We start from the raw sequence: 26,785 nt of genomic DNA on the forward strand, positions 1-26,785 counted from the left end.
CCATGAGACTGATCAATACAGTACAACGAACCATGAGACTGATCAATACAGTACAACGAACCATGAGACTGATCGATACAGTACAACGAACCATGAGACTGTTCAATACAGTAAACCGAACCATGAGACTGATCAATACAGTACAACGAACCATGAGACTGATCAATACAGTAAACCGAACCATGAGACTGATCAATACAGTACAACGAACCATGAGACTGATCAATACAGTACAAAGAACCATGAGACTGATCAATACAGTACAACATACCATGAAACTGTTCAATACAGTACAATGAACCATGAGACTGATCAATACAGGACAACGAACCATGAGACTGTTCAATATAGTACAATAAATCATGAGACTGTTCAATACAATTCAACGAACCAAGAGACTGCGCAAGATAGTACAACGAACCATGAGTATGTTCAAGTCTGTACAACGAACCAATAGATTGTTGAATACAGCACAACGAACAATGAGCCTGTTCAATATAGTACAACGAACCATGAGACTGTTCAATACAGTAAACCGAACCATGAGACTGTTCAATACAGTAAACCGAACCATGAGACTGATCAATACAGTACAACGAACCATGAGACTGATCAATACATTACAAAGAACCATGAGATTGTTCAATACAGCACAACGAACCATGAGACTTTTCAATACAGTAAACCGAACCATGAGACTGTTCAATACAGTACAATGCACAATAAGACTGTTCAAGACTGTGCAATCATCACAAGACTTTTCGGGAAAACTGATTTGTCCGCGAGTTTTCGAGATAAGAGAAATCGTTTCCTGAAAACGCTGGATTGTCAGAAATAATGTTTTTTCAGTGGAAATGAATTTGCCTCCTTTCTGAGATAAGTATCGGTTCTGTCAGCAGGATACCCTCACTCATGGATTTCAACAAAGCAGTAATCGTCACTTCGGGATTCCTCCGCCATTTTGCAATGATTATACAAATACCTGTCAAATACCTTGTCAAATACCTTTAAACCCGGCTAATCAACCTAAAATGGTGTCGCTTAGGTGTAAGATTTATCATCATCAATGTTATATGCCGCAAATCGAGCATTTACGGTACTATAACGAATCAATGTATTCCTTTTCAGAAACGGCTGGCGATGGAGGCAACCACGAAAGCAGCTCTCGAGAACCTTACTGGGGATCTTGCTGGAACGTACCACTCTCTGGAGACCATGAGCAGAGAGGAACAGGACCACCTGATACAGAACCACTACATGTTCAGGGTCGAGGATAGGTACTACTTTGTGATTTGCTCTATAACTATCCAACTGTTTCCTGTTGTTGTATTTCGTTACTGCAGCTATAATTGTTACTTCAGTTACTGTTACTTTTATTCAGTCGATGCTACTACTGCTTCAGGTGATGTCATAACTGTTTCAGTTGATGTTATTGCTCCTTCAGTTGAAGTTACTGCTGGCTTCAGCTGATGTTACTGTTTCTGTTGATGTTACTACTGTTTCAGTAGATGTTACTACTGCGTCTGTTGATGTTACTGTTTCAGTTGATGTTACTACTGCTTCTGTTGATGTTACTACTGCTTCGGTTGATGTTAATACGGCTTCATTTGATGTAACTACTGCTTCAGTTGATGTTACTGCTGCTTCAGTTGATGTTAATACTGCTTCAATTGATGTTACTACTGCTTCAGTAGATGTTACTGCTGCTTCAGTTGATGTTACTACTGCTTCAGTTGATGTTAATACTGCTTCAGTTGATGTTACTACTGCTTCAGTAGATGTTACTGCTGCTTCAGTTGATGTTACTGAAGCAGTCAGTTGATGTTAGTGCTGCTTCAGTTGATGTTACTGCTGCTTCAGTTGATGTTGATACTGCTTCTTCAGTTGATGCAACTGCTTCTTCAGTTGATGTTAATGCTGCTTCGTTAGATGTTACCACTGCTTCGGTTGATGTTACTGTTTCAGTTGATGTTACTACTACTTCTGTTGATGTTACTACTGCTTCGGTTGATGAAACTGCTGCTTCAGTTAATGTTACTACTGCTTCAGTTGATGTTACTACTGCTCGGGGGGGGGGGGGGGGGGCTACTGCTGCTTCAGTTGATGTAACTGTTGCTTTAGTTGATGTTACTTCTGCTTCAGTTGATGTAACTGCTGCTTCAGTTGATGTTACTACTGCTTCAGTTGATGTAACTGCTGCTTTAGTTGATGTTACTACTGCTTCAGTTGATGTAACTGCTGCTTCAGTTGATGTTACTACTGCTTCAGTTGATGTTACTACTGCTTCAGTTGATGTTACTGCTGCTTCAGTTGATGTTCCTGCTGCTTCAGTTGATGTAACTGCTGCTTTAGTTGATGTTACTACTGCTTCAGTAGATGTTACTACTGCTTCAGTTGATGTAACTGCTTCTTCAGTTGATGTTACTGCTTCTTTAGTTGATGTTACTGCTGCTTTAGTTGATGTTACTACTGCATCAGTTGATGTTACTGCTTCTTCAGTTGATGTTACTGCTTCTTCAGTTGATGTTAATGCTGCTTCATTAGATGTTACCACTGCTTCGGTTAATGTTACTGCTGCTTCAGTTGATGTTAATACTGCTTCAGTTGGTGTTAGTGCTGCTTCAGTTGATGTAACTGCTGCTTTAGTTGATGTTAATACTGCTTCAGTAGATGTTACTACTGCATCAGTTGATGTTACTGCTGCTTCCGTTGATGTTACTACTGCTATAATTGATGTTACTACTTAAATTATCGATATTACTACTTTTTTATAATGTAATCATCATGGGAATCCAGGAAAGCGAGAAAGAACTGTAGACAGAGACAGAAGATAAAGTAAGAAACTTTCTAGAACATGATCTTGGAATCGAGAATGCCATGAACGATGATGTATTACCAATCGAAAGTACGCGTAGGTTGGGGGAAAAGAATAGTAATGGCAAGCCAAGGCCAATATGTGTTCAGTTTATGAGGTTTAAACACAAACAACATGCCCTTGGGTAGTTTCGAAAGAAAAAGCGTGAAGAAGGTGAACAAACTGTTTTCTTGAAAGAGGATTTCAGCGATATGGTAAGGGACAAGCGCAAAAAACTTTATCCATATCTCGAGAAAGCCCGTTACCACCTCTGCGGTCAGAAAAGATGTTTATGAGGTATGATACCATCGCGGTTGCTGGCAGAATATACACATTCGACATGGAAACAGGAATACGTGCCAAGGATGGGAAACCCTTACCCCAGTGGATGGAGGAATAGGGGTGCGGCCAAGACCAGAGTACATGTAAATTAGATTTTGGAAGTCTGAATGTTTTCTCATGGAATGTTAGTGGGCTAAGTTTGTAAAAAGTGATATTGTGAATATGTTTATGAAATTTGACATTATTGGGTTGTATGAAACTTTTAGTAGATTAGAAATAGAATTCGCAGACTTATTACTTGGATATTCTCACTATGGAGCTGCAAGGACGTACTCAGGTAGCTGGGGGAATATGTGTATATGTTCGGAAAAACATTGCCCATTTGTTCCAGAGAATATGCTCAAATTATGCAAATGGAATATTCTTATTGTTTGATGGGGCCACTTGTACATTTGACATGAAAACAGTATTGTGTTTCATTTATATCCCTCCAGAAAGTTCAACGTATTACAGGACTGCAGATGAGACAAATGGGATTGAGAGCCACCGGAGTCAACTAATGACTGTCATATCTGAGTATGGTGACAATATACAGTTTACTGTAATAGGTGATTTGAATGCGAGGGTGGGACTTGAGCAAGATTTTATAATTGATGATGACTATACATACCTGGATGCAGAATATGATACAGACTGGTTTAACATTAGAAGAATATCCAAGGATAATGTTGTGAATTTATTTGGACGATCACTACTATCACTATGTCGAGTAATGGGGCTACACATGCTAAATGGAAGATCTGGAGGAGATAGGTGCGGTAATTTCACTTTCATCTCACATACGGGAAAGAGTGTAATAGACTATGTCTTGGTTTCTACAAGTTTTTACAAAAGTGTTTCAGATTTTGACATACTTGCCATACCAGAATCAGATCACCTACCAGTGACATGTAGACTTACTTTAATCCATCAAGTTAATCAACACAAGACAGGCCAGCAGTTAAAGTCATGGAATAGGCTAAGTTGGAAACCAAACTCCAGCCAGCTATATGTTGACCAACTTGTAAATGAAACATGCAACAGCGAGCTGCAAATGACATTTGTAAAGAATCTGGATGATAATGACATTAATGCGGCAGTAAGCAACTTGTCTGAAGTTATTTGTAAATGTGCTATTTTAAGTGGTATGAAATCAAATAAGGGGTCTGAGGGGCGCTCCCCTAGTCAGCCCAGGTGGTGGGACCATGAATGTGAGATTCTCAAAGGTGAAAAATATAAGTGTTTAGACAAGTTTAGATTATCTGATTCTAACATTTACTGGGGCGGTCGGATAGCCTAGTGGTTAAAGCGTTCGCTCGTCACGCCGAAGACCCACGTTCGATTCCCGACATGGGTACAATGTGTGAAGTCCATTTCTGGTGTACCCCGCCGTGATATTGCTGGAATATTGCTAAAAGCAGCGTAAAACCATACACACTCACTCACTCACTCACTCTAACATTAACTTCAAAAATTACATTTTATCAAGAAATAAATTTAAGAATGCATGTAAACCAAAAAAAAGCCAGATATGACCTTTCGGATAAACCAGATGTAATGCGGGTCATAAATAAAGAGGGACTTATGGAAATTCATCAAACGATACAACAGGCAAGGGAGGTCTGGCAGTGAAGCAATTTCACCAGAGGAATGGTATGATCATTTTTCATCACTGCTCAACAACAGTAACTTTGATACTGACTCTGACTTCTGTGAACATGTACATAACTTTCTCGGGGATAATGAAGATCACACAGCCTATTGTGACAATGTTTAGGGTGTTCAAGTTTTAGATAAGACTATTACTATGGAGGAAATTAGATCTGTAATTAATGATCTACCCAACGGCAAAACGCCAGGACCTGATGGAATTTTAAAGGAACATTTAAAAAGTGTATCTCCTGTATTTTACCATATATCCACAGCTTATTTAACAAAATATTATCTGTTGGAGTTTACCCATCACAATGGACAGAGGCAATAATATTTCCTATTCATGAAAAAGGTGAAAAATAATTATAGGGGAATCTCTTTGTTATCAGTAATTGGACAGGTCTTTACCAAAATACTAAGTAATAGACTTGTTGGCTGTGTGAAGACAAAGAAAAGCTGTATGAGGAACAAGCTGGCTACAGAAATGGATATAGCACCATAGACAATATATTTGCATTACAATCAGTTATTCAGAAATACCTCTCCAAGTCAAAAGGCGCTGCTATTGTTTATTCATAGACTTTTCGAAGGCATTCGACAGCGTCCACCACCATTTATTGAAATATGAACTTAACAAAAAGGTGTAAAAGGTAAATTTTTCACAGTTATCTCATCTCTGTATAGTCAGCTAAAATCATGTGTTCTAGTTAACAAGTCCTCACTGTCTGAGTTCTTTGAGTGTACAATAGGAACCAGGCAAGGGTGTATGATAAGCCCACTGTTATTCAATCTGTCTTTGAATGAGCTAGTAGATAATTACAGGTTTAATGATTGCAAGGGTATTTTTGTCAATGAGTATGCTGAAAACATCACTTTGTTAATGTTTGCAGATGATATTGCTAATGTTGGAGATTGTGTTAGAAGGTTACAGCACCAGATAGATTGTCTAGCAGGATTTTGCAATCAGTATGGGATGAGGGTTTATTTGGAGAAAACGAAAGTCATGGTATTCTGAAGAGGTGGTATAGTAACAAAAAAGGAAAAGTGGCATTATGATGGTATTCCTCTGGAAGCAGTATCCGCTTATAAGTATCTTGGTGTGTTTTTCACTCCTAAGCTCTCATGGAGTTTGGCAAGAAGTACCCTGGCGCAGCAAGGAGAAAAAGTTCTGTATACTTTGTTTGGATTCTTGAAAAAGTCTAAGCTTAACATTAAAGAGTCCTTGTTTCTATTTGACAGGATGGTTTCTCCAGTCTTATGTTATGTATCATATGTTTGGGGATTTGAAAGTGTGCAAGTTATAGAAAATGTGCACTGCAAATTTCTTAGAAAAGTTCTCCATGTTAATTCAAACACTCCAGCAGCAGTCTTGTATGGGGAGCTAGGACGGTGTCCATTACATGTAACAACCAAGTTCAATTCAATTAAGTATTGGCTGAAAATATTAAACATGTCCACAAATAGGTATCTTAAGGCTTGCTATCTGGTGTTATATCGGTTAGATGGGGCTGGTAGAGCCACATGGGCAACTAGAATAAAATATCTGTTGAACTTACTTGGATTTGGTCTAGTTTGGTTTGAACAGGGTGTTAGTGACATAACCCAGAATTTGTAGGGAAAGGTTGCAGGATTGTTGGAAACAAACATGGGCACTATCTATAAGTGAAACAAGTAAGCTTAATAATTATTCCATTATCAAATCAGTGTTGGAGCCTGAAAGGTATTTGCACAATATGAAGAGTAAACATTTAAGAATTGTTCTTAGTCGATTCAGATGTGGTTACCACAAACTGGCTGTTGAAATTGGGCGGTGCGGAGGAGTTGCTAGAGAGGATAGAGTATGTCAATATTGTTTTGATAATCTGAGTGTATTAATTGTGGAGGATGAAGTTCATTTTATTACATCATGTTACTTGTATAACAAATTCAGAAATATGCTTTTGTCATGTATTTGCTCCAGTAATCTTTGTACTCTCGATAAATTTGAGAAAGTTATGACAGATAATTCTTTGTCAGAATCTTTAGCACTGTATATTGTTAAATGCACACAGGCAAGGCAGGTTTATCTCAGAGGTTAAAGGGAGACACTTTATATCTTTATATATAGTTTACGAGTGCTTCACTTACTTTTGATGACTATAGTAGATCTTTTCTTAATGATTGTAATTGTTATTATAGTAGATCTTTTCTTAATGATTGTAATTGTTATTATAGTAGATCCTTTCTTAATGATTGTAATTGTTGTTTGAAATTTAAAATTGTTGTGACTTGATTATATACACATGTACTCTGGGCTGGAGGCCTTTATTACAGAAGAAAGGAGTCTTGATTACTACTTTTACTGTTCATTTAACTATTACTTACTTCGGCTGATCGTATACAACAAATGATCATGTTTTAGCCTCTTGGGAGCTGCCAGCATCTTCAACGACTGGCCTTCTGGCAGAGGCATCTTCTTCAACAACGACAAGACCTTCCTTGTGTGGGTGAACGAGGAGGACCATCTCCGTCTCATCTCCATGCAGAAGGGAGGCGACTTGGCCGCAGTCTACAAGCGTCTCTGCACAGTTAGTATATATTCTCAGACCTCGCCTTTCTCAAGGAATGTTGGATGTTTCTTCATTTCCTTTCTAGGAAACATTCAAGGGCGTTGTGGATACATTTTACAAATATAGAGAATCCCCAGCCTTAGGTTGTCACGCTCCACAGTCCCAGGTTTAAGTCAGGTTCGAAGTCCAATCAACCTATGCTGATCGTATAGGAGATTTCTTGCGTGTCATGGGGCCTTCCTTGTCTGGGTGAACGAGGAGGACCATCTCCGTCTCATCTCCATGCAGAAGGGCGGCGACTTGGCCGCAGTCTACAGGCGACTCTGCTCTGTACGTTGTTGCACAACAGAGAGAAAATGTCACAGTTTGAGATTCCAAGGAGAGGAATCAACATTGAGCGTATTGAGAATGAAATCCTGGTCACCCCCAACCTCGTGTGTCCAGAGCTTAAACTCACATGTCACCCCCAACCTCGTGTGTCCAGAGCTTAAACTCACATGTGACCCCCAAACTCGTGTGTCCAGAGCTTGAACTCACATGTAACCCCAACCTCGTGTGTCCAGAGCTTAAACTCACATGTCACTCCAACCTCGTGTGTCCAGAGCTTAAACTCACATGTCACCCCCAACACGTGTGTCCAGAGCCTAAACTCACATGTCACCCCCAACACGTGTGTCCAGAGCTTAAACTCACATGTCACCCCCAACACGTGTGTCAAGAGTTTGACATTCCCAACACGTGTGTCCAGAGTTTGTACGTGACTGCTAGCCCCAACACGTGTGTCCAGAGTTTGTACGTGACTGCTACCTCCAACTCGTGTGTCGCTAGTCTATACTCACATATCACCTCCAACTCGTGTGTCCATAGTCTATACTCACATATCACCTCCAACTCGTGTGTCCATAGTCTATACTCACATATCACCTCCAACACGTTTGTCCATAGTTTGTACTCACATATCACCTCCAACTCGTGTGTCCATAGTTTATACTTACATATCACCTCCAACTCGTGTGTCCATAGTTTATATTTACATATCACCTCCAACTCGAGTGACCATAGTCCAAATTTACATATCATCTCCATCTCGTGTGTCCATAGTCTATACTGACATATCACCTCCAACTTGTGTGTCCATAGTTTATACTCACATATCACATCCAACTCGTGTGTCCATAGTCTATACTCACATATCACCTCCAACTCGTGTGTCCAGAGTTTATACTCACATATCACATAGAACTCGTGTGTCCATAGTTTATACTCACACATCACCTACAACTCGTGTGTCCATAGTTTATACTCACATATCACCTCCAACTCGTGTGTCCAGAGTTTATACTCACACATCACCTACAACTCGTGTGTCCACAGTTTATATTCACATATCACCTCCAACTCGTGTGTCCATAGTTTATACTCACATATCACCTCCAACTCGTGTGTCCATAGCTTTATACTCACATGCTACCTCCAACTCGTGTGTCCATAGTCTATACTTACATATCACCTCCAGCTCGTGTGTCCATAGTTTGTACTCACATATCACCTACAACTCGTGTGTCCACAGTTTATATTCACATATCACCTCCAACTCGTGTGTCCATAGTTTATACTCACATATCACCTCCAACTCGTGTGTCCATAGCTTTATACTCACATGCTACCTCCAACTCGTGTGTCCATAGTCTATACTTACATATCACCTCCAGCTCGTGTGTCCATAGTTTGTACTCACATATCACCTCCAACTCGTGTGTCCATAGTTTATACTCACATGCTACCTCCAACTCGTGTGTCCATAGTCTATACTCACATATCACTTCCAGCTCGTGTGTCCATAGTTTGTACTCACATATCACCTCAAACTCGTGTGTCCATAGTTTATACTCACACATCACCTACAACTCTTGTGTCCATAGTTTATACTCACATATCACCTCCAACTCGTGTGTCCAGAGTTTATACTCACATATCACCTCCAACTCGTGTGTCCAGAGTTTGTACTCACATATCACCTCCAACTCATGTGTCCAGAGTTTATACTTACATATCACCTCCAACACGTGTGTCCATAGTCTATACTTACATATCACCTCCAACTCGTGTGTCCATAGACTATACTTACATATCACCTCCAACTCGTGTGTCCATAGTCTATACTTACATATCACCTCCAACTCGTGTGTCCATAGTCTATACTTACATATCACCTCCAACTCGTGTGTCCATAGTCTATACTTACATATCACCTCCAACTCGTGTGTCCATAGTTTATACTCACATATCACCTACAACTCTTGTGTCCATAGCTTATACTTACATATCACCTCCAACTCGTGTGTCCATAGTCTATACTTACATATCACCTCCAACTCTTGTGTCCATAGTTTATACTCACATATCACCAGCATCGTGTGTGTCCATAGCTTATACTCACATATCACTTTCAACTTGTGTGTCCATAGTTTATACTTATATAACATGCTACCTACAACTCGTGTGTCCATAGGGACTGTGTTACGTGGGCAAGTGAAAGTTGTTTTACGCCTTAATCAGCACTATTCCAGCTATGTATCATGACGTCCTGTAATTAACCATGTCAACCAGTTAGACTCACCAGCAACGATCCCCATAGCATCGAGGCATGATGACACACAATCAGCCACGTCACCGAGTCTGACCACCCAATCAACATTGCAGGAACTGGGAATCTATTCCGACCCAGGTACTCCAGGTACACAGGTACTCCAGGTACACAGGTACTCCAGGTACACAGGTACTCCCAAAAAGATGGCTGCTAAACAACACCCATGCAAAACGTCTCTTACAATCCTTTGATTTTTGTGAGTGAGTGAGTTGGGTTGAACGCCGCTTTTAACAGTATTCCAGGTACATCGCGGCGTGTTAGCTTAATGTGGGAGGAACGTCCGAAGTCATGCAGGTCTCAGACGTTTACCACTTCGGTGAAACCCACGAGCACGGGTATGGTGCGGACAAACCTAGAAACATAATCGGGGCGAACCGGGATTCGAACCCACAGTCATAGGTTTCTGGCGTGCCCAAGGGACGCAACTCTGCACAGCAAATCGCGGCGGCATAGACGACTGGGCCACCCGTGCCCTCGGCTCGTATTAGAAAACAGGTACATAACGCTGTAGCTTTGATATAACTAACGTGGATGAACAGTTTCGTTCTGTAGTATTTTAAGAACACTTTATTTTTTTAACATGTGGATGTCCTTGACATGGCTTGACACACAACACGACAGATGGCACACGGGGTACACTACATCTGGCACACGACACACAACACGACAGATGGTACACAGGGTACACTACATCTGGCACACGACACACAACACGACAGATGGTACACAGGGTACACTACATCTGGCACAAGACACACAACACAACAGATGGCACACATGGTACACTACACCTGGCACACGACACACAACACGACAGATGGTACACAGGGTACACTACATCTGGCACACGACACACAACACGACAGATGGTACACAGGGTACACTACATCTGGCACACGACACACAACACGACAGATGGCACACAGGGTACACTACATCTGGCACACGACACACAACACGACAGATGGTACACAGGGTACACTACATCTGGCACACGACACATACCACGACAGATGGCACACAGGGTACACTACACCTGGCACACGACACACAACATGACAGATGGCACACAGGGTACACTACATCTGGCACACGACACACAACACGACAGATGGCACACAGGGTACACTACACCTGGCACACGACACACAACATGACAGATGGCACACAGGGACAACTACACCTGGCACACGACACATACCACGACAGATGGCACATGACACATTGCATATATGCACATCACACGAACGATGACACGTGACACAACACGTGACACACTTAATGTGTGTGGGCAGTTATAACTGTTCTCATATATATTGGTTTGAAGACTCACACTCAATGTTGCAATTGTATATGTCTAGGCAATCAAGACAATGGAGGGAAGCGGCTTGCCATTCGCCAAAAGAAAAGGTCTCGGCTATCTGACGTTCTGTCCGACCAACCTCGGCACAACTCTCCGCGCCTCCGTCCTCATCAAGATTCCGCACCTGTCTGCCGAACCCGACTTCCGGAAATTCTGCGAGAATCTACACTTACAAGTTCGAGGTACGAGAGAGAGAGGAAGGTTTTGACATGTAAGAATTATGCCAAGTACTTTCGTCCAGCGACACCGCATATGTTTCGTCCCAACAACATATGGCACAATTTCGACACAAGACACAGTCTCGTTCCACGACATTTGACACAGTTTCGTCCCACGACACGACACAGTTTCGTCCCACGACACGACACAGTTTCGTCCCACGATACGTGACACAGTTTCGCCCCCGACACATGAAACAGTTTCGTCCCCCGACACAAGACACAGTTTCGTCCCACGATACGTGACACAGTTTCGTCCCCGACACATGAAACAGTTTCGTCCCCCGACACAAGACACAGTTTCGTCCCACGATACGTGACACAGTTTCGTCCCCGACACATGAAACAGTTTCGTCCCCCGACACAAGACACAGTTTCGTCCCACGATACGTGACACAGTTTCGTCCCCGACACATGAAACAGTTTCGTCCCACGACACGTGAGTGGGTAAAGTTGGCGATTTAGGTTTGTTGTTTAGTTCCATATTTACCAACTCTGTGGATCAGTTGAATCAGCAAGAGCTAGAGACAATACGTCGTAGTTGAGAGGGTCATGTTAGATGAAACCGAAGTCCAGATAAACAGTTCGCTGCTACAATTGTTAGACGTCTGTGAACTTGCAATTGTCCTATCGAATTGGCTCTAATTGTGCCGTTGCACTGAGTGTTCATCCAAGGGATGTCGTTCATGTGAATGACAACCATCTGTTATCAGGTGAGCTACAGCGTTATGGACCTTTTTTCTTAAACGAACCGGGGGCACGGGTGGCCCATGCGTCTAAGGCGCCGCGATTCGCTGTGCATAGTTGCGTCCCTTGGACAAGCCAGAAACCTATGATTGTGAGTTCGAATCTCGATTCGCCCCGATTATGTTTCTAGGTTTGTCAGCACCATACCCGTGCTCGTGGGTTTCACCGAAGAGGTAAACGTCTGAGGCCTGCATCACTTCGGGCTTTCCTCCCACATTAAGCTTACACGCCGCGATATAACTGTAATACTGTTAAAAGCGGCGTTAAACACAACTCACTCTAAAACGAGCCAAGACGTGGCAAATGACAATTGTGTGCGCGCAATGGCATCTCCAATTCACTTCCATCTATCACAACACCAGGTTTTCACGGAACACGCACCGAAGGTTTTCATGGTATCTACGATCTCTCCAACAAACGTCGTCTGGGTCTGACTGAGTTTCAGGCCGTCGAGGAGATGCGCCAGGGCGTGGAAATATGCCTCAAGCGAGAGAAGGAACTGTAGGCAACCAAGAAACGCAATGATCAGTCTACAGATTGCTACCTAACATCCGCGAAACGGAAAAAAACTTTCAGCAAGTGAGTGAGTGAGTGAGTGAGTGAGTGAGTGGGGTCTTACGCCGCTTTTAGCAATATTCCAGCAATATCACGGCGGGGGACACCACAAATGGGCTTCACACATTGTACCCATGTCGGGAATCGAACCCGGAGACTTCTGCGTGACGAGCGAACGCTTTAACCACTAGGTTACCCGACCTCCCCCTTTAGCAAATGAATACAGAATCAGAATTGATACATATAAATTACGCGAGTATTACTGTATGTATTACAATATTACTGTATGTATTACAATATTACTGTATGTATTACAATATTACTGTATGTATTACAATATTACTGTATGTTGTAACTTATTCACGGGTGGTCAGGATCGCTCACATATCAACTCGTGAAGATCCGGTTTAGAATTGGTCTACAGCAACCCATGCTTGTCGTAAGATGCGACTATCGGGATCGGGTGGTTAGGCTCGCTGACTTGGTTGATGCATGTCATCGTATCCAAATTGGGAAGATCGATGCTCATGACATCAGTCACTGGATTGTGTTGTCCAGTCTCGATTACGTACAGACCGCCGTCATATAGCTTGAATATTGCTGAGTGCGGCGTTAAACAACAAACAAACAAACAAATATTCACCTCACCTCACCTTCACTTGCCACCGATTTAGACTACCTCTTCTACAAAAGCGGAAGAGTACAAGGTAGTTTTTTTCCAATGTTATCAAATTTATTATGCATCATAATAATTATTATGATGCCTAGATGATGCGGTTACATTCTGATGCTCTGCGTCACTATTTTCTTGTGTGATATTTAGACCGAAATGATTTTGGTGGCTGTCCATTTCAATTGGTAAGCACAGTTACGTTTAGATAACACGACAAGCATTTACAAAGTCCGTCACATCAACACTCGTTTATTTGTTGACCGAAAATATATCTGCGTATTAATCTCCATCTCCCAGTGGAAAGAGAGTCCTCTAGCCTTTATCAAAGTCTACTTTTAAACACTTGTCCTTTCAAGCCGACTGTTATGTGCTAAAAAAGACCCGCTAAGATTAAATCAGTCTCATTAACATCAGATCCTTTACAGCTCAACAAAGATATAAGAGCATTCCATCACACGTCACGTCAGAACGACCTTTCGGGGTCAAAGTTACTTCCAAGATATCGCCATTAGCCAATTAGAAAGCAGCTTTCTCGAGCATTATGGCACAAGTTCCAAAATACAAAGCAATAATAAATTATGAATGTTTTCATAATATTGTGATGTTCTGTTTCAACCATGTTATCGTTTACTCACGGGTGATTACATATGCAAACCTTGGAGAGTTGCTCATTATAGTCGCATGCAGCGTATCTGGCGTGGCCATCTGGTCAGAATACACTCCTACTCGGTGATGCCCGCATGGACGCGATAGTACAGGACGTTTTACACGCAGTGACCCATCTGAGGCCACGCATGAACTTTTGAAAACGTCTGTCTTTCAATATTATTAATGAAATAGTATACAGATTATGACCCTATAAATGTGCATATTCTTTGTGCCATTAGCAAATTTAAATGGTATCCTTCAAAGACAAGTTACGACCACCACGTCAGTTCGAATAAAATGAAATCGTATTCAACATTTCAAAAGAATAGGGGTGTATGTAATTTATTTCAAGCTATATTTTGTTTTGTTATAATTAATACAAGAACACAATTATGCAGAATACACTTTATTATTAAGTATGACTCTCCCGGACGATCTCTGGCGCTGCCCGGACTCCCCCGGACGTTTCCGGACACCCCCGGGCGTTATTCAGTAGGACTGCTCCTACTCTAATGGGCCGGAACAGGCACTGGCAGAAGGTAGTGCGGAGTTATGCTGTAGGAGAGACGCATATAACTGGAGTATCAGATTACTTGATTTGGTCCCTTTCTCGGTAAAATGTACAGAGGTACGCTCGGGAGAGTACCCTTGCGTCTATCCATAGTCCAATCGGAGAACGCTTTACAAAATCAACATCCGGGTTCCGAAAACATGGCCGCTGCTATGACCACAGTCATCGCTTGTCGAATTTGCGCTGAAATTATTCCGACAATTAAGCAAAGACTAATATTTTCGAAGTCTTTACAAGTTTTGAACCAACACTCCCAAGTAGTTAGTGCCTTTTATATATTTGTGTGCAAACAGCATTGCATTTTAACTCGCACGACTGAACTCTTAACGCAGTGACTGGTGTGCAGTGTTATTTTTAGCGAAACATGCTCTGCTGTAGACTAAAATCTAGTCTCTGAAATGAACATATCGTACATAAAAACAGTTGTTCAGTTATCTTAATAAAAATATAATAAAAAGGAGCCCAGTGACTCTCTTCATTTTCAGATACTGCAGTGATCTAGACTTGCCAAACATTATAGACTTGCATGGGCTGTATTTGATATATATTTGTATCAGGGTCTGTAAGACAGACTAGCTGTGCTGCGATGCGCTGGGTTGTTTGATACAGTGTAGTCCGGGAGCCGTTAATAGGCCAACAGTAAGAGCGACATGTGGCAGTAATAAGTATCTTTACTCTCCGTGTGGTAATCTGTCATTTTGCTTATCTGTCAGAATCGTTTCGTTATTTTGCCGACGAGATCGTCTAGCTTCTATATGGTAGTCGCCATCTTTGTGAAACCATTCGAAATAAGAACAGCGATCTGATTGGACATCGCTTTTACATCACAATTAAACCGGAAAACCACATAATTTAATATTGTTTATCATATTAAATGCAGTATGTATTTTATGCAGATGATACTTTCTGTTTTTAGACAGCCAGCAAAATTAACACACACACACACACACACATACACACACACACACACCCGACCATGGTCAGCAGTTATCAAGCAATTATGATCAGTTTTATCACCATTGGTTATTCGACATATGTATTTACTACCCGTCAACGTTCGTCTTTCATTTCGTGAGGTTGTGTGTCTAGGCTATTCTTTGCTTTGAACATTTGTTAAATATATAAGAATCGTTATAATGGTAACATGCAAAAGTATTTAATATAAGCTGGCTTTATCGTTATTATTACAATTACCTACACAATAAACGTTATAGTTTCAAATTGTTTGTTGTCCTTTATCAGTCTTTTACGAGAGCCGTGGGTTTTAAGGAATATAAACCACAGGGCAAAGGAAAGCAAATACATGAAAATTGGATTTCACCAACTGATAACAAATGTTTTCAAACCATTCATAGACTTAAAACAGTCGCCGAAACACTGCAAACTTAAGGTCCAAAACACAATTAGGACACCCGTATCAAATATATCACCATTGAATAATAATTTCTTGTTTGTCTAATTTTTAGCCACCATATACCAAACATGGGTGTTTACTTTCCAGTGCCCGGGAGTATATACTATTCTATCATTTTGAATTTAATAAACAAGGACATAGATCACTTTTCTTAGAGTTCGACCACCAGTTCCAGTTGTATTTATTGTATCCCTGATACGAGTGTGACTGTCAGGGTTAAACGTTACTCTAGTTTTTTAGTCAAAATATTTGGTATTGGGCAGTCAATTTTTGCATCGCTGTTAAGACATTGAATACATCTGTATGTGTGGCCACAGCTAGCAACGAGCGAGTTACTGATATGTCTGAAGCTCTCTGCTACACGTTCAGCAGACGCAACATTATATAACTGCTATAACTGAGTATATCAGATTTGTCCTTTTGACCGTGAGCGCCCTTGGATACGCTGAACGGATCTCTATACAGCTAATCAGTAGCTAGGAGTTGGGTAATATTACAGCTAGCTGGAACACACAATAAGTGGTGTGCAAGGTCTGACCAGTATATAAGCACAAGAAGCCAACAAGACTTCACTCCGTTTCTTCGTACGGTTCTTGCAGTTTTGGGGTGAGACTTGTTCTGTTCGCGTAATCTGATTTATTGATATGGTCAATGGATCACATTGCGATACCATAGCAACTAACATGTATATATTTCTAAAGAATGTACCATTTTTTAATGTAAAATTTGGCACGAAGAGCAACTTTCAGCAATTTTTGTTATCTAAAATGTTGTCATGGTTTGTCACTATAACTGAGATCAAAGTAGCGAAAGGTTTGTATTTTCTAAATCATTGCGGGCCCAGAGGGGATATTATCGTGCTATGGAATCACGGAAAACATTGCAAATAAGATTATGCATTTCTTATTCAAGTTAACTTTCACAAGGAAAAATGTTTTCTATAAAATATCCAGGGGGGGCAACTGCCGTCCCTGCCCCCCGGCTGGCTATGGCACTGAAGTGTTCGCCACATGTCGCTGAAGTTATGTTACGAAGCTACGCGAGGTAAAATATTCAATAGGTAATAAAAACATACCTCAAAACATTTTTTTTCACTATTGCACATTTTAATCAAACTTGATGATAATTTTGCTTTAAAACATTGTGTGTAATGTCATGTCACGGTAACATGACGGCGCCAGATCGACTCGTCTCGCTAGACGAGGCATTATCACCATAAAATTAGCGGTAACAAGACGTGCTTATTTGACCATCCAAGTGTTAACAGTAATAAATGTTCTCAAAGGTAAACTAATACCTAGTTATAGTGTTTTGGTATTATGAGACACGTAATCAAAAATACTTGTTATTAGGAGCTCGAAAACCCGAATCAACGGTATTATTATACTGCGGTAGCATTTCATATTGTCCGGTTTATGCGATTCTTTCCTGTGTCGGGTTGTGACGTCATTCAAACAGTCTGTGACGTCAGTACTGCACGTGACTATAAAAAAGCCGACGCCGGCCGTTGGTTCAAAGTGCATGTTAGTAGAAAGGATATCGGACGTCCATGTTGTTTGATTCTTTTCAGTTTCATTTTAGTTCAGTTTATCCGTTACAATGGCTTCGGTGGAGGAACTATGGAACAAGCTAAAGAGTGCAGCTAACTGCAAATCTCTTCTGAAGAAACATCTCACAGAAGAACGCTACAAAAGTCTCAAGGACAAGAAGACAAAGTTCGGCGGAGGTTTGAAAGACTGCATCCAGTCAGGTAGGCAAATTGAAACTGATAGCATGCAAGCCCGAATTGAATCACACGAGTAATAATGAACATATAATTAAATTATAATATAATATATATAAATATGTATAAATAAATAAATATATAATTTGGCTATAGCCAAACATATGAAAGCATCAAGAGTAGTGTTAGAATGTCAAATGGTATTCTGACAGTTGAGGGTGTAACCGTCTTTTACCCCAGTGGATGCCACAAGCCGAAGAACAATATTATGACCATTTTGACCCTCACTTTGAAGTTGAATAAAACTTGAATACTGCGGGAAAATCTCTGATAAGGGATGTCATTCGCTATCATTTACGTCAAAGCAAAATTTTACTGTAAACGAGCTCTAGCATTTTCTCCGATATTGAGAGATCGATTCGTCTAGTTGCATACATTGGCTTACGTGAGTGAAAATATGGCCGAAGATATGTCTGGCAAGACTAGGCCTATCGTAGCAAGAACAATAGAATCCAAAGTAGATTCATTACAATGATTTGCTAAATTCAACAGAAATTGTTAATTGTTAATATTGTTTTATTTCCGTGTGACGCTATGACTGACGTAAATTCACACACAACAATGGCAGTATTTAGGGCCGAGGCCTATCTGCATTTCTGAATAATGTTTTCTGAGATACAATGCAAACCATGCAAACAAAAAACAATACGCTGAATGTGTCTGATAACTTACATGCCACATTTATGTATATACAACCCCTGAATCACCGACAATCCTGCGTACTACAATCCATGACACGCCATTTTGTAGGCCAAAAGTTGGTCACCGGTAGTCTTACGTAATAGACATTGTTGTACATATTTGGTAATTCATTTGAGGTGAAGGTCGAGTGAATGCAAGTACACACAACCATTCTACCCTGTTGTTTACAGTTTCAATCATGATGGAGAAGTTGCGTATGTTTTACATTATGTTTTAATGAATGCTGCGATTTAAAAAATTAATAAATGTCTGTGATGTAAGTTTCGGAATTCCGTACGTCATCATATTAAAAAATTCAATACACAATCGGACGTTTCACGATATTCTAGTACTAACATTTGTTTCGGTTGAGGAATTCCAAATCTATTTCAACTAGCGGCCTCGGACTATTTTCCGTCACTTGCCGTGGAGCGTTGTCTTTGTATTGATCAGGGTGAATTCAACAGCGTTAGAAATTTGCACTAGTCCTATGGTCCTTGCCAAACTGCCCAATATATAAGGCATCATAAGGACTGGTAGAAATTTGCCATTTTTAAGGGGTTTGCTATATGTTATCATTATAAGGACTAGTTGACAAAAACTGTTAGTTTCTGACCACTGAAGTGTGTGCCTAAAAGCATGGCATAGCTACACGTTTAGGAATTTATGTCGACAGAGGAAGTTCGAGTACGTCTTCAAATGCAAACAAACATGAGAAAAACTTTATATGACATTAAATATTAAATAATATAAAAATACAGCAAGGAATTAAGCTGTTTTCCTTGAATTAATATTGTTATATTCAGTATGTGTCTGGGGCTGCCATTGTTCTACCTGGGACTCCTATATATTTAAATCCATAAACCTTTATAATCTTCTGTTTGTTGACCATTATTTATATAAGAAATAGGCAAAATTTATTTTAGTGTATCATATAGGATCCCATATGTTTAGAAGTTGAAGTGTTAGTTTTTTTTATTTTTAAATATAAAAATCATAACATGTACCCTGTTGGTGGAAAACAATTTTTTAAATGCCACACAAAAGGAGCCTTTCGCATTTTTTATTCTTAAAATAACTGTATAACTCTGAGAACAAATAAAGAAAGACAAACTCTTTCTAATGAAAACATGTACAATTTTATAACTGTATTTGTTTGTTTAGAAATATTCTGAATTGTGTTAAATCAATTGTCCAACAGATGCGTGTTGTCCAATTTAGATCTTTTCCGACCTAGATGTATCTATGTTGTTATTTCAATTAATAGTATTCGAGACATTATTTACATTGTTAAAACAGTCATGTTACACATCGAGTGTTTCCATACTGTTAATTAGGTGTGCTACAGTTATTAGTATACCAAATATAATCATGAGATTTATCAAGTAGTACTTTAGTTAGATTACATTGTTTGAAAATTGAAAAGGAATCTAGGGCTAAATTTCCATTTATTCCAGTTATTTTGCAGCCTGTAACCTTGTACAGGCTGAAGAGCTCCAGATAACTTTTTGAGCAATTTAGTTATACTCTTGGGTTCTACATAGAGGGATCTATATTTTAATTGGGTTATTACATTTTTCACTAGGTAACCAATAGTTTTTCACTCATCAATTCATCACCCTGGTATCACGTCTCCGGCGTGACGAGCGAACGCTTTAACCACAGGGCTACCCGACCGTCCCTCAGTTTATGAATGGAGGTCATACATTTGGTCATGTTGTTCCCCACCGCTCACAATTTTCCTAATTCCGATTGAAACCTTTTGTTTCAGGCTGTCTGAACCCCGACAGCGGTGTTGGCATCTACGCCTGCGACCCCGAGGGCTACACTGTCTTCGCCGACGTCCTCGATGAGGTCATCAAGGACTACCACAAGGTCGATAAGCTTGACCACCCAGAGCCAGACATGGGCGATTTCGACAACTTGGGCTTCGGTGACCTTGACCCTTCGGGCGACTACATCGTTTCCACCCGCGTCCGTGTCGGCAGGAGCCATGACAGCTACGGCTTCCCACCCGTGCTTTCCAAGGAAGTACGTAATTTCACAGTGTTCCTGACCCGTGGAGATCCCCGGTAGAATAGGTCTTCAGCAACCCATGCTTACCGTAAAAGGCGACTATGCTTGTCGTAAGAGGTGACTAACGGGATCGGGTGGCTAGGCTCCCTGACGTGGTTGATGCATGTCATCTTATCCCAATTGCGTGCACCGATGCTCATGATGTCAGTCCTTGGATTGCCTTGTCCAGACTCGATTATTTAAAGACCGGCGTCATATAGCTGGAATAAACAACAAACAAACAAACATAGTGTTCCTGTGTTCCAATAGGGAACCCATGCCTGTCCTTTGTTTGTTTGTTTCCAGTTTTATGACGGCGGTTGGTATGTTAATAATCGAGTCTGGGCCAGACAATCAAGTGATTGACATCATGATCCACGCAATTTGGATTCGATGATATGCATCAACCAAGCCAGCGAACCTGACCACCCGATCCCGTCAGTAGACTCTTACGACAAGCATGGTCGCCTTTTACGACAGGCATGGCAATAATCCCCTTTCTCATGCTTAGGCGGGCTTGACCTCATCAAACTGTTTGTACCTCAAGATTATGTGCACGTTTCAACCCTGATAAATTTATTAGGTTTTCATGTCAAGATGCACATGATGCAAGTCAAATCAAGTTCGTTAGATCGAACACTGTGTGGTATCATGGCCAAAGTCTGTGCTGTACGCACATATTGCATGTGCTGCAGGGGGGCATTATGTAGGGCATACACGGTAGTTTCAGGCTATAAGGCTCTGAATTCCTTGAGCGTATCACAGGTGTTGCGTGTAGGTAAATATCCTAGAAAAGGGTTTGAACAATCCGGTCAGTCTCTGGACTACGCTTGTCGTAAGAGGCGACTAACGGGATCGGGTGGTCAGGCTCGCTGACCTGGTTGATGCATGTCATCGGACCTAATTGCGTGGATCGATGCTCATGATATTAATCACTGATTGTCTGGTCCAGCCTCGATTATTTACAGACCGTCGTTAAACAACAAACAAACAAAAACATACAAACAAACTCTGGACTAATTATTATTTTACCCCATGATTTGACAGGTCCTTTATGAAAAAATGTTCAGTTCCGCAACGTTCTTTGTCATTTCACAGCAATGTCTGAAGATGGAGGAGGACACCAAGGCCGCCTTCGAGAAGTTCACTGGCGAGCTGGCCGGCAAGTACTTCCCTCTGGACGGTATGAGCAAGCAGGACCAGAAACAGATGACAGAAGATCACTTCCTCTTCAAAGATGACGACAGGTATTAATTACACAACATCGACTTTAAAGGGGAAGTGTACACGCAAAAATCACTTTCTTTCTTTTTCTAAACAAAACGCAATTTTAGAATTAGTTAGTATCTGTGTTTGAAAATATACACTCATTTTTTTTCACAGTGAAAGTAGGAAGCTCACAATAGTGTGAAAGTGATATGCCGTTATGAGGCCTTCGTTTTACGAGCGAAATAGGCCTGAGTTATCCCCCTTAGATTACGACGTAATTGGTGCCAATTCAACTGGGTCCCTGTCTATTCTCAACGCAAAAGATATCAAGGACCAGTTTGCGGTAAAACAACATGGTCTACGACACACTCCGGCGCAGTGGTGACTCAGCATAACACAATTCTGGCTGGCATCTGAGATGCTAGAATCACAAAACTGTACCTACACCACGTGAAGCGGCTCTAACAAAGCATGATGACGTCATAATGTTTATCAATTGGCACCAATGACGTCATATTGCAAGGGACATAAGCCATGGTGTTTTTGTTATGGAAATAGAACACTTGGTAAATGTGAAAAATATAAATCGTTTTAGTGCAAAAAATATGTTAATTAAATATGATGTTTTTATATTTTTGTCTATGACACTTCTATGTTAACACTTTTAATGTGGAAAAAGTACAAGAAAAAAAGGTTCATTTCCGTGTGAACTTGCCCTTTAAGGGTCCGTGATGCTAAATGGGGTCGGAATGCACTTGAAGCCCAGTGTTCTGGAGCTTCATGATTCTAAATTTGGTTGGGTTACACAAGAGGCTGTGTTCTAAGTCTCCGGGATGCTAAATGGGGTGGGTTAGCACTAGAGACCGTGTTTTAAGGCTCTGTGATGCTAAATGGGGTGGGTATGCACTAGAGGCTGTTTTCTAAGGCTTCGGGATGCTGACTGGGATTACACTAGAGACCCAGTGTTCTGAGTCTCCAGGATGCTCAAGGACCCCGTTCCACGAAGCAATCTTAGCGCCAAGATGATGAACTCCTATAATTTAACATGGGCTTGCGGTAGTCGTGCGTTAAGACCGCTTAGTGAAACCGGCCCCCGAAACTTATTCTTGTCGTATGTCGTCTCTGTGACTTCTTGGAAACACCGTTCACTGTACATCAAACAAAACTCTTTCAGATTCTTGAGAGACGCTGGCGGCTACAAAAACTGGCCCGCTGGCAGAGGCATCTTCTTCAACAACGACAAGACCTTCCTTGTGTGGGTGAACGAGGAGGACCATCTCCGTCTCATCTCCATGCAGAAGGGTGGCGACTTGGCCGCAGTCTACAAGCGACTCTGCACAGTTAGTATATATTCTCAGATCTCGCCTTTCTCTAGGAATGTTGGACGTTTCTTCAATGTCTTTATTGGAAACATTCAAGGGCGTTGTGGATACATTTTACAAATATAGAGAATCCCCAGCCTTAGGTTGTCACGCTCCACAGTACCAGGTTTAAGTCAGGTTCGAAGTCCAATCAACCTATGCTGATCGTAATAGGAGATTTCTTGCTTGTCATGGGACTCCATATGAGAGAGATCGTTGAGCATATGTCCATCACTGGTCAAGAATTATTTATAGGCCGTGGTCATATTGCTGAAATATATATTGAAAGCATTTTATCATCCAAAATTGGCTCCCACAGGAGATATCGCTTGGGTGAGATCAAGCGATATCTATACTGTAGATATCGCTGCAATGAAATTGCATCACAATGCTTTGCAGACCATTGTGACGCCATTGGTTACCATGACGTCACAATCAAATGAAATCACTAATGGCTGTGCTACTGAAACTGTTAGCAGTACTTTTTACACTAAGACACTGCTTATAACTTTCTACAAACTGAAAAAGCTGGAAGAATGATGTTGGATGATAAATAAAATCTCACCCTCGTGTCTTTTGATATCAAATATATCAACACTCGTTGATAAAAGTGGAAAAAGCCTCGGAGTTTTCCCGCTTTTATCAACTTGTGTTGATATATATGATATCAAAAGACACTCGGGTGAGATTCTCTATGTGAAAAACAGTATTTGAAATATTCCAACTGGTAATTTTGTATGGTATCACATGTAGAAGAATCAGATACTGAGTTATGAAATTACTTAATCTCCAGGCCATCAAGACAATGCAGGGAAGCGGTCTCTCATTCGCCAAGAGGAAGGGTCTCGGGTATTTGACGTTCTGCCCCAGCAACTTGGGCACAGCTCTCCGTGCCTCGGTGCACATGAAGATCCCCAATCTGGCCGCACAGCCTGACTTCAAGGAATTCTGCGAGAAACTCAACATCCAGCCAAGAGGTGAGACTCAACATTTAGAATGGAAATAGAATCGTTTCTCATGGGTAAGATCTCAGTTTTGTGTTATTAAAAATGAGGGCAGAATTCAAGTGCACATTGCTTCAGGCATAGTCAAGCTCCTCACAGCGATATTAGTCCAGGCAATCTAGACCATTTTCTCACTCAACTTGTAACAAATTGCAACATGATTTATTTCACCACAATGCATTTCTACAAGGTCCCGGTTCCCAAGCAATCCTATTTTGGGAAATATGTCTAATTTGTATAATCTAATATGGCCACCAATTATCAATATATCTTCCATATTTCAGATTAGGTATAATGTTTTGATGAAAAAAAGCACGTGTTGTATTGCGAAATAGCCATATAATATTTTTAAAAAGATATTCACAACTACTGAACGTTTTCGACTATTGACAAATCTGCAGAAAAATCAGGATAGCCGACAAGTTTCCTAAATGTGTGTTTACACTGTTGAATCTTTTAACTCTAAAACAGTGTGCTGGGACTTATATGCATATAACTTGACCGTTATGTTTACAAACAAGTGATGATTGCCGTGACGCCGAATTCTCTTACCCCTGTACATTGGTATAGACAGACAGACAGACAGACAGTTTATTCAGTAAGAAGGCCATAGGCCCATAATACAGACAATGATTGATTGCATGAACTACGCATGCCAAGGAAGTAGTCGATTTAAGTTTAAGTATGAAAGTAAGGGAGAAGTTGGCTGATTTTGATTTTCCGTTCGTCCGCAATCTGAACCAATCTGATCAAACAAACAAAAAGGTAAATTTATCAGGGAAATCTGGTCAGTCGTAAACCTTTTTTCAAAATTCACTTCGATAGCATTCCCAAACACATAAACAAAAGTATAATATATTAAACGTTACTACATTTGGGGTTAGAGGGCAAATTTCAAGATTCTTGGAATGGCCACGCCAACACTGGGGGCAACGACCGAGTGAGTGAGTGAGTGAGTTGGGTTTAACGCCGCTTTTAACAGTATTCTAGTTATATCGCGGCGTATCAGCTTAATGTGGGAGGAAAGCCCGAAGTGATGCAGGTCTCAGACGTTTACCACTTCGGTGAAACCCACGAGCACGGGTATGGTGCTGACAAACCTAGAAACATAATCGGGGCGAACCGGGATTCGAACCCACAATCATAGGTTTGTGGCGTGCCCAAGGGACGCAACTCTGCACAGCGAATCGCGGCGCCTTAAACGACTGGACAACCCGTGCCCCCGGCAACGACCGAGAGTGTACAGAAGGAGTCACGCGCTCGAAAGGAGATGGCGCATAGCAATGCATGGGAGATAACCGTTGATTCCTTGCGAACTTATATAAGAGTTGTAGACTAAGAGTAACGTCCCATTATCAACAAGTAAGTGTTGAGGCTAGGCGATTCTTTTCCACGAGCCGATAGTTATTCGTATCAGGGACACTATATGTAGACTCCCTGTTTGTTTGTTGTCGCAAATCATGACTAACTTTCGAATAAAGATTTGATCACTTCGACCCAGTTTTATGAATTTTATGCAGGCGTGATAAAGAATTTACCTTTACTTAAAGAACTGTGTTACATCATGTTATCCAGGTATCCATGGCGAGCACACTGAGAGTGTCGGTGGTGTGTACGATCTTTCCAACAAGCGTCGACTGGGTCTGACTGAGTTCGACGCTGTTCAGGAGATGCGCAGGGGAGTTGAGGCCTGTCTTGCCAGAGAGAAGGAACTTGCCGCTGCCAAGAAGTAGTTCCTTCTAATTATATAAATAGTCCAACCCAAACCGTCCTTTTTTCTTGTATATAGCCACTGTTATTTATGGGTGTGTATTGTATTTTGTGATACAGCGTGTTGTTACCATCAGGGGGTGCACCAGCATCATGCGTGAATTGGGAAATGCATGAAAACAAAGAAATAAACAATAATATAATGTAAAAAAGTGAAATTGTTTTGTGGTTTCTTAGAAGACTGTCGGTCTGTCAGTTCACCTCATTGAATCAAAGAGATCAATCTATAAATCCAGGGACGCCGATCCTGGCAAGCCTGCGATAATTTGAGGATGCAGTGATAGGATATATTTTTTAAGCAGTTCGAAAAATGTGAAAGATGAATATTTGACATTTGACTATACATTCAAGCCATACGTGATGAATAAATAGAGAATCTCACCCTAGTGTCTTTTGATATCAAATATATCAACACGAGTTGATAAAAGTGGAAAAATTCCAAGGCTTGCAGAGGATTTTTGCCACTTTTATCAACGAGTGTTGATATATTTGATATCCAAAGTCCCGAGGGTGAGATTTTATTTATCATCCAACATCATTCTTTCAACTTTTTCAATTTGTAGACAGTAATTAGCAGTGTCTTCAGTGTAAAAAGTACTGCAAACAGCTTCAGTAGCCGAGCCATTAGTGATGTCATTTGACTGTGACGTCATGGTAACCAATGACGTCACAATGGTCTGCAAAGCATCGTGATGTAATTTCATTG

The 26,785-nt window shown here is 40.9% G+C and overlaps 1 protein-coding gene across 1 annotated transcript in view; it reads left to right on the top strand.

Moving 5' to 3' along the window:
- LOC139475524 (arginine kinase-like) overlaps window positions 1–26,151 on the top strand; it is a 30,675-nt gene extending 4,524 nt beyond the window's left edge. Inside the window, exons 3-12 of the mRNA XM_071258714.1 lie at window positions 1,129–1,277; window positions 7,230–7,395; window positions 11,389–11,572; window positions 12,718–12,856; window positions 17,803–17,966; window positions 20,452–20,711; window positions 21,834–21,982; window positions 23,119–23,284; window positions 24,099–24,282; window positions 25,885–26,151. Coding sequence (XP_071114815.1) covers window positions 1,129–1,277; window positions 7,230–7,395; window positions 11,389–11,572; window positions 12,718–12,856; window positions 17,803–17,966; window positions 20,452–20,711; window positions 21,834–21,982; window positions 23,119–23,284; window positions 24,099–24,282; window positions 25,885–26,042 — 1,719 coding nt within the window. The 3' untranslated portion in view covers window positions 26,043–26,151. The remainder of the gene's footprint in view (window positions 1–1,128; window positions 1,278–7,229; window positions 7,396–11,388; window positions 11,573–12,717; window positions 12,857–17,802; window positions 17,967–20,451; window positions 20,712–21,833; window positions 21,983–23,118; window positions 23,285–24,098; window positions 24,283–25,884) is intronic.
- Window positions 26,152–26,785: the final 634 nt, after the last annotated feature.

This window comes from Haliotis cracherodii, unplaced genomic scaffold (assembly GCF_022045235.1).
Source record: "Haliotis cracherodii isolate W230 unplaced genomic scaffold, xgHalCrac1.p SCAF_3, whole genome shotgun sequence".
NCBI lineage: Eukaryota > Metazoa > Mollusca > Gastropoda > Lepetellida > Haliotidae > Haliotis > Haliotis cracherodii.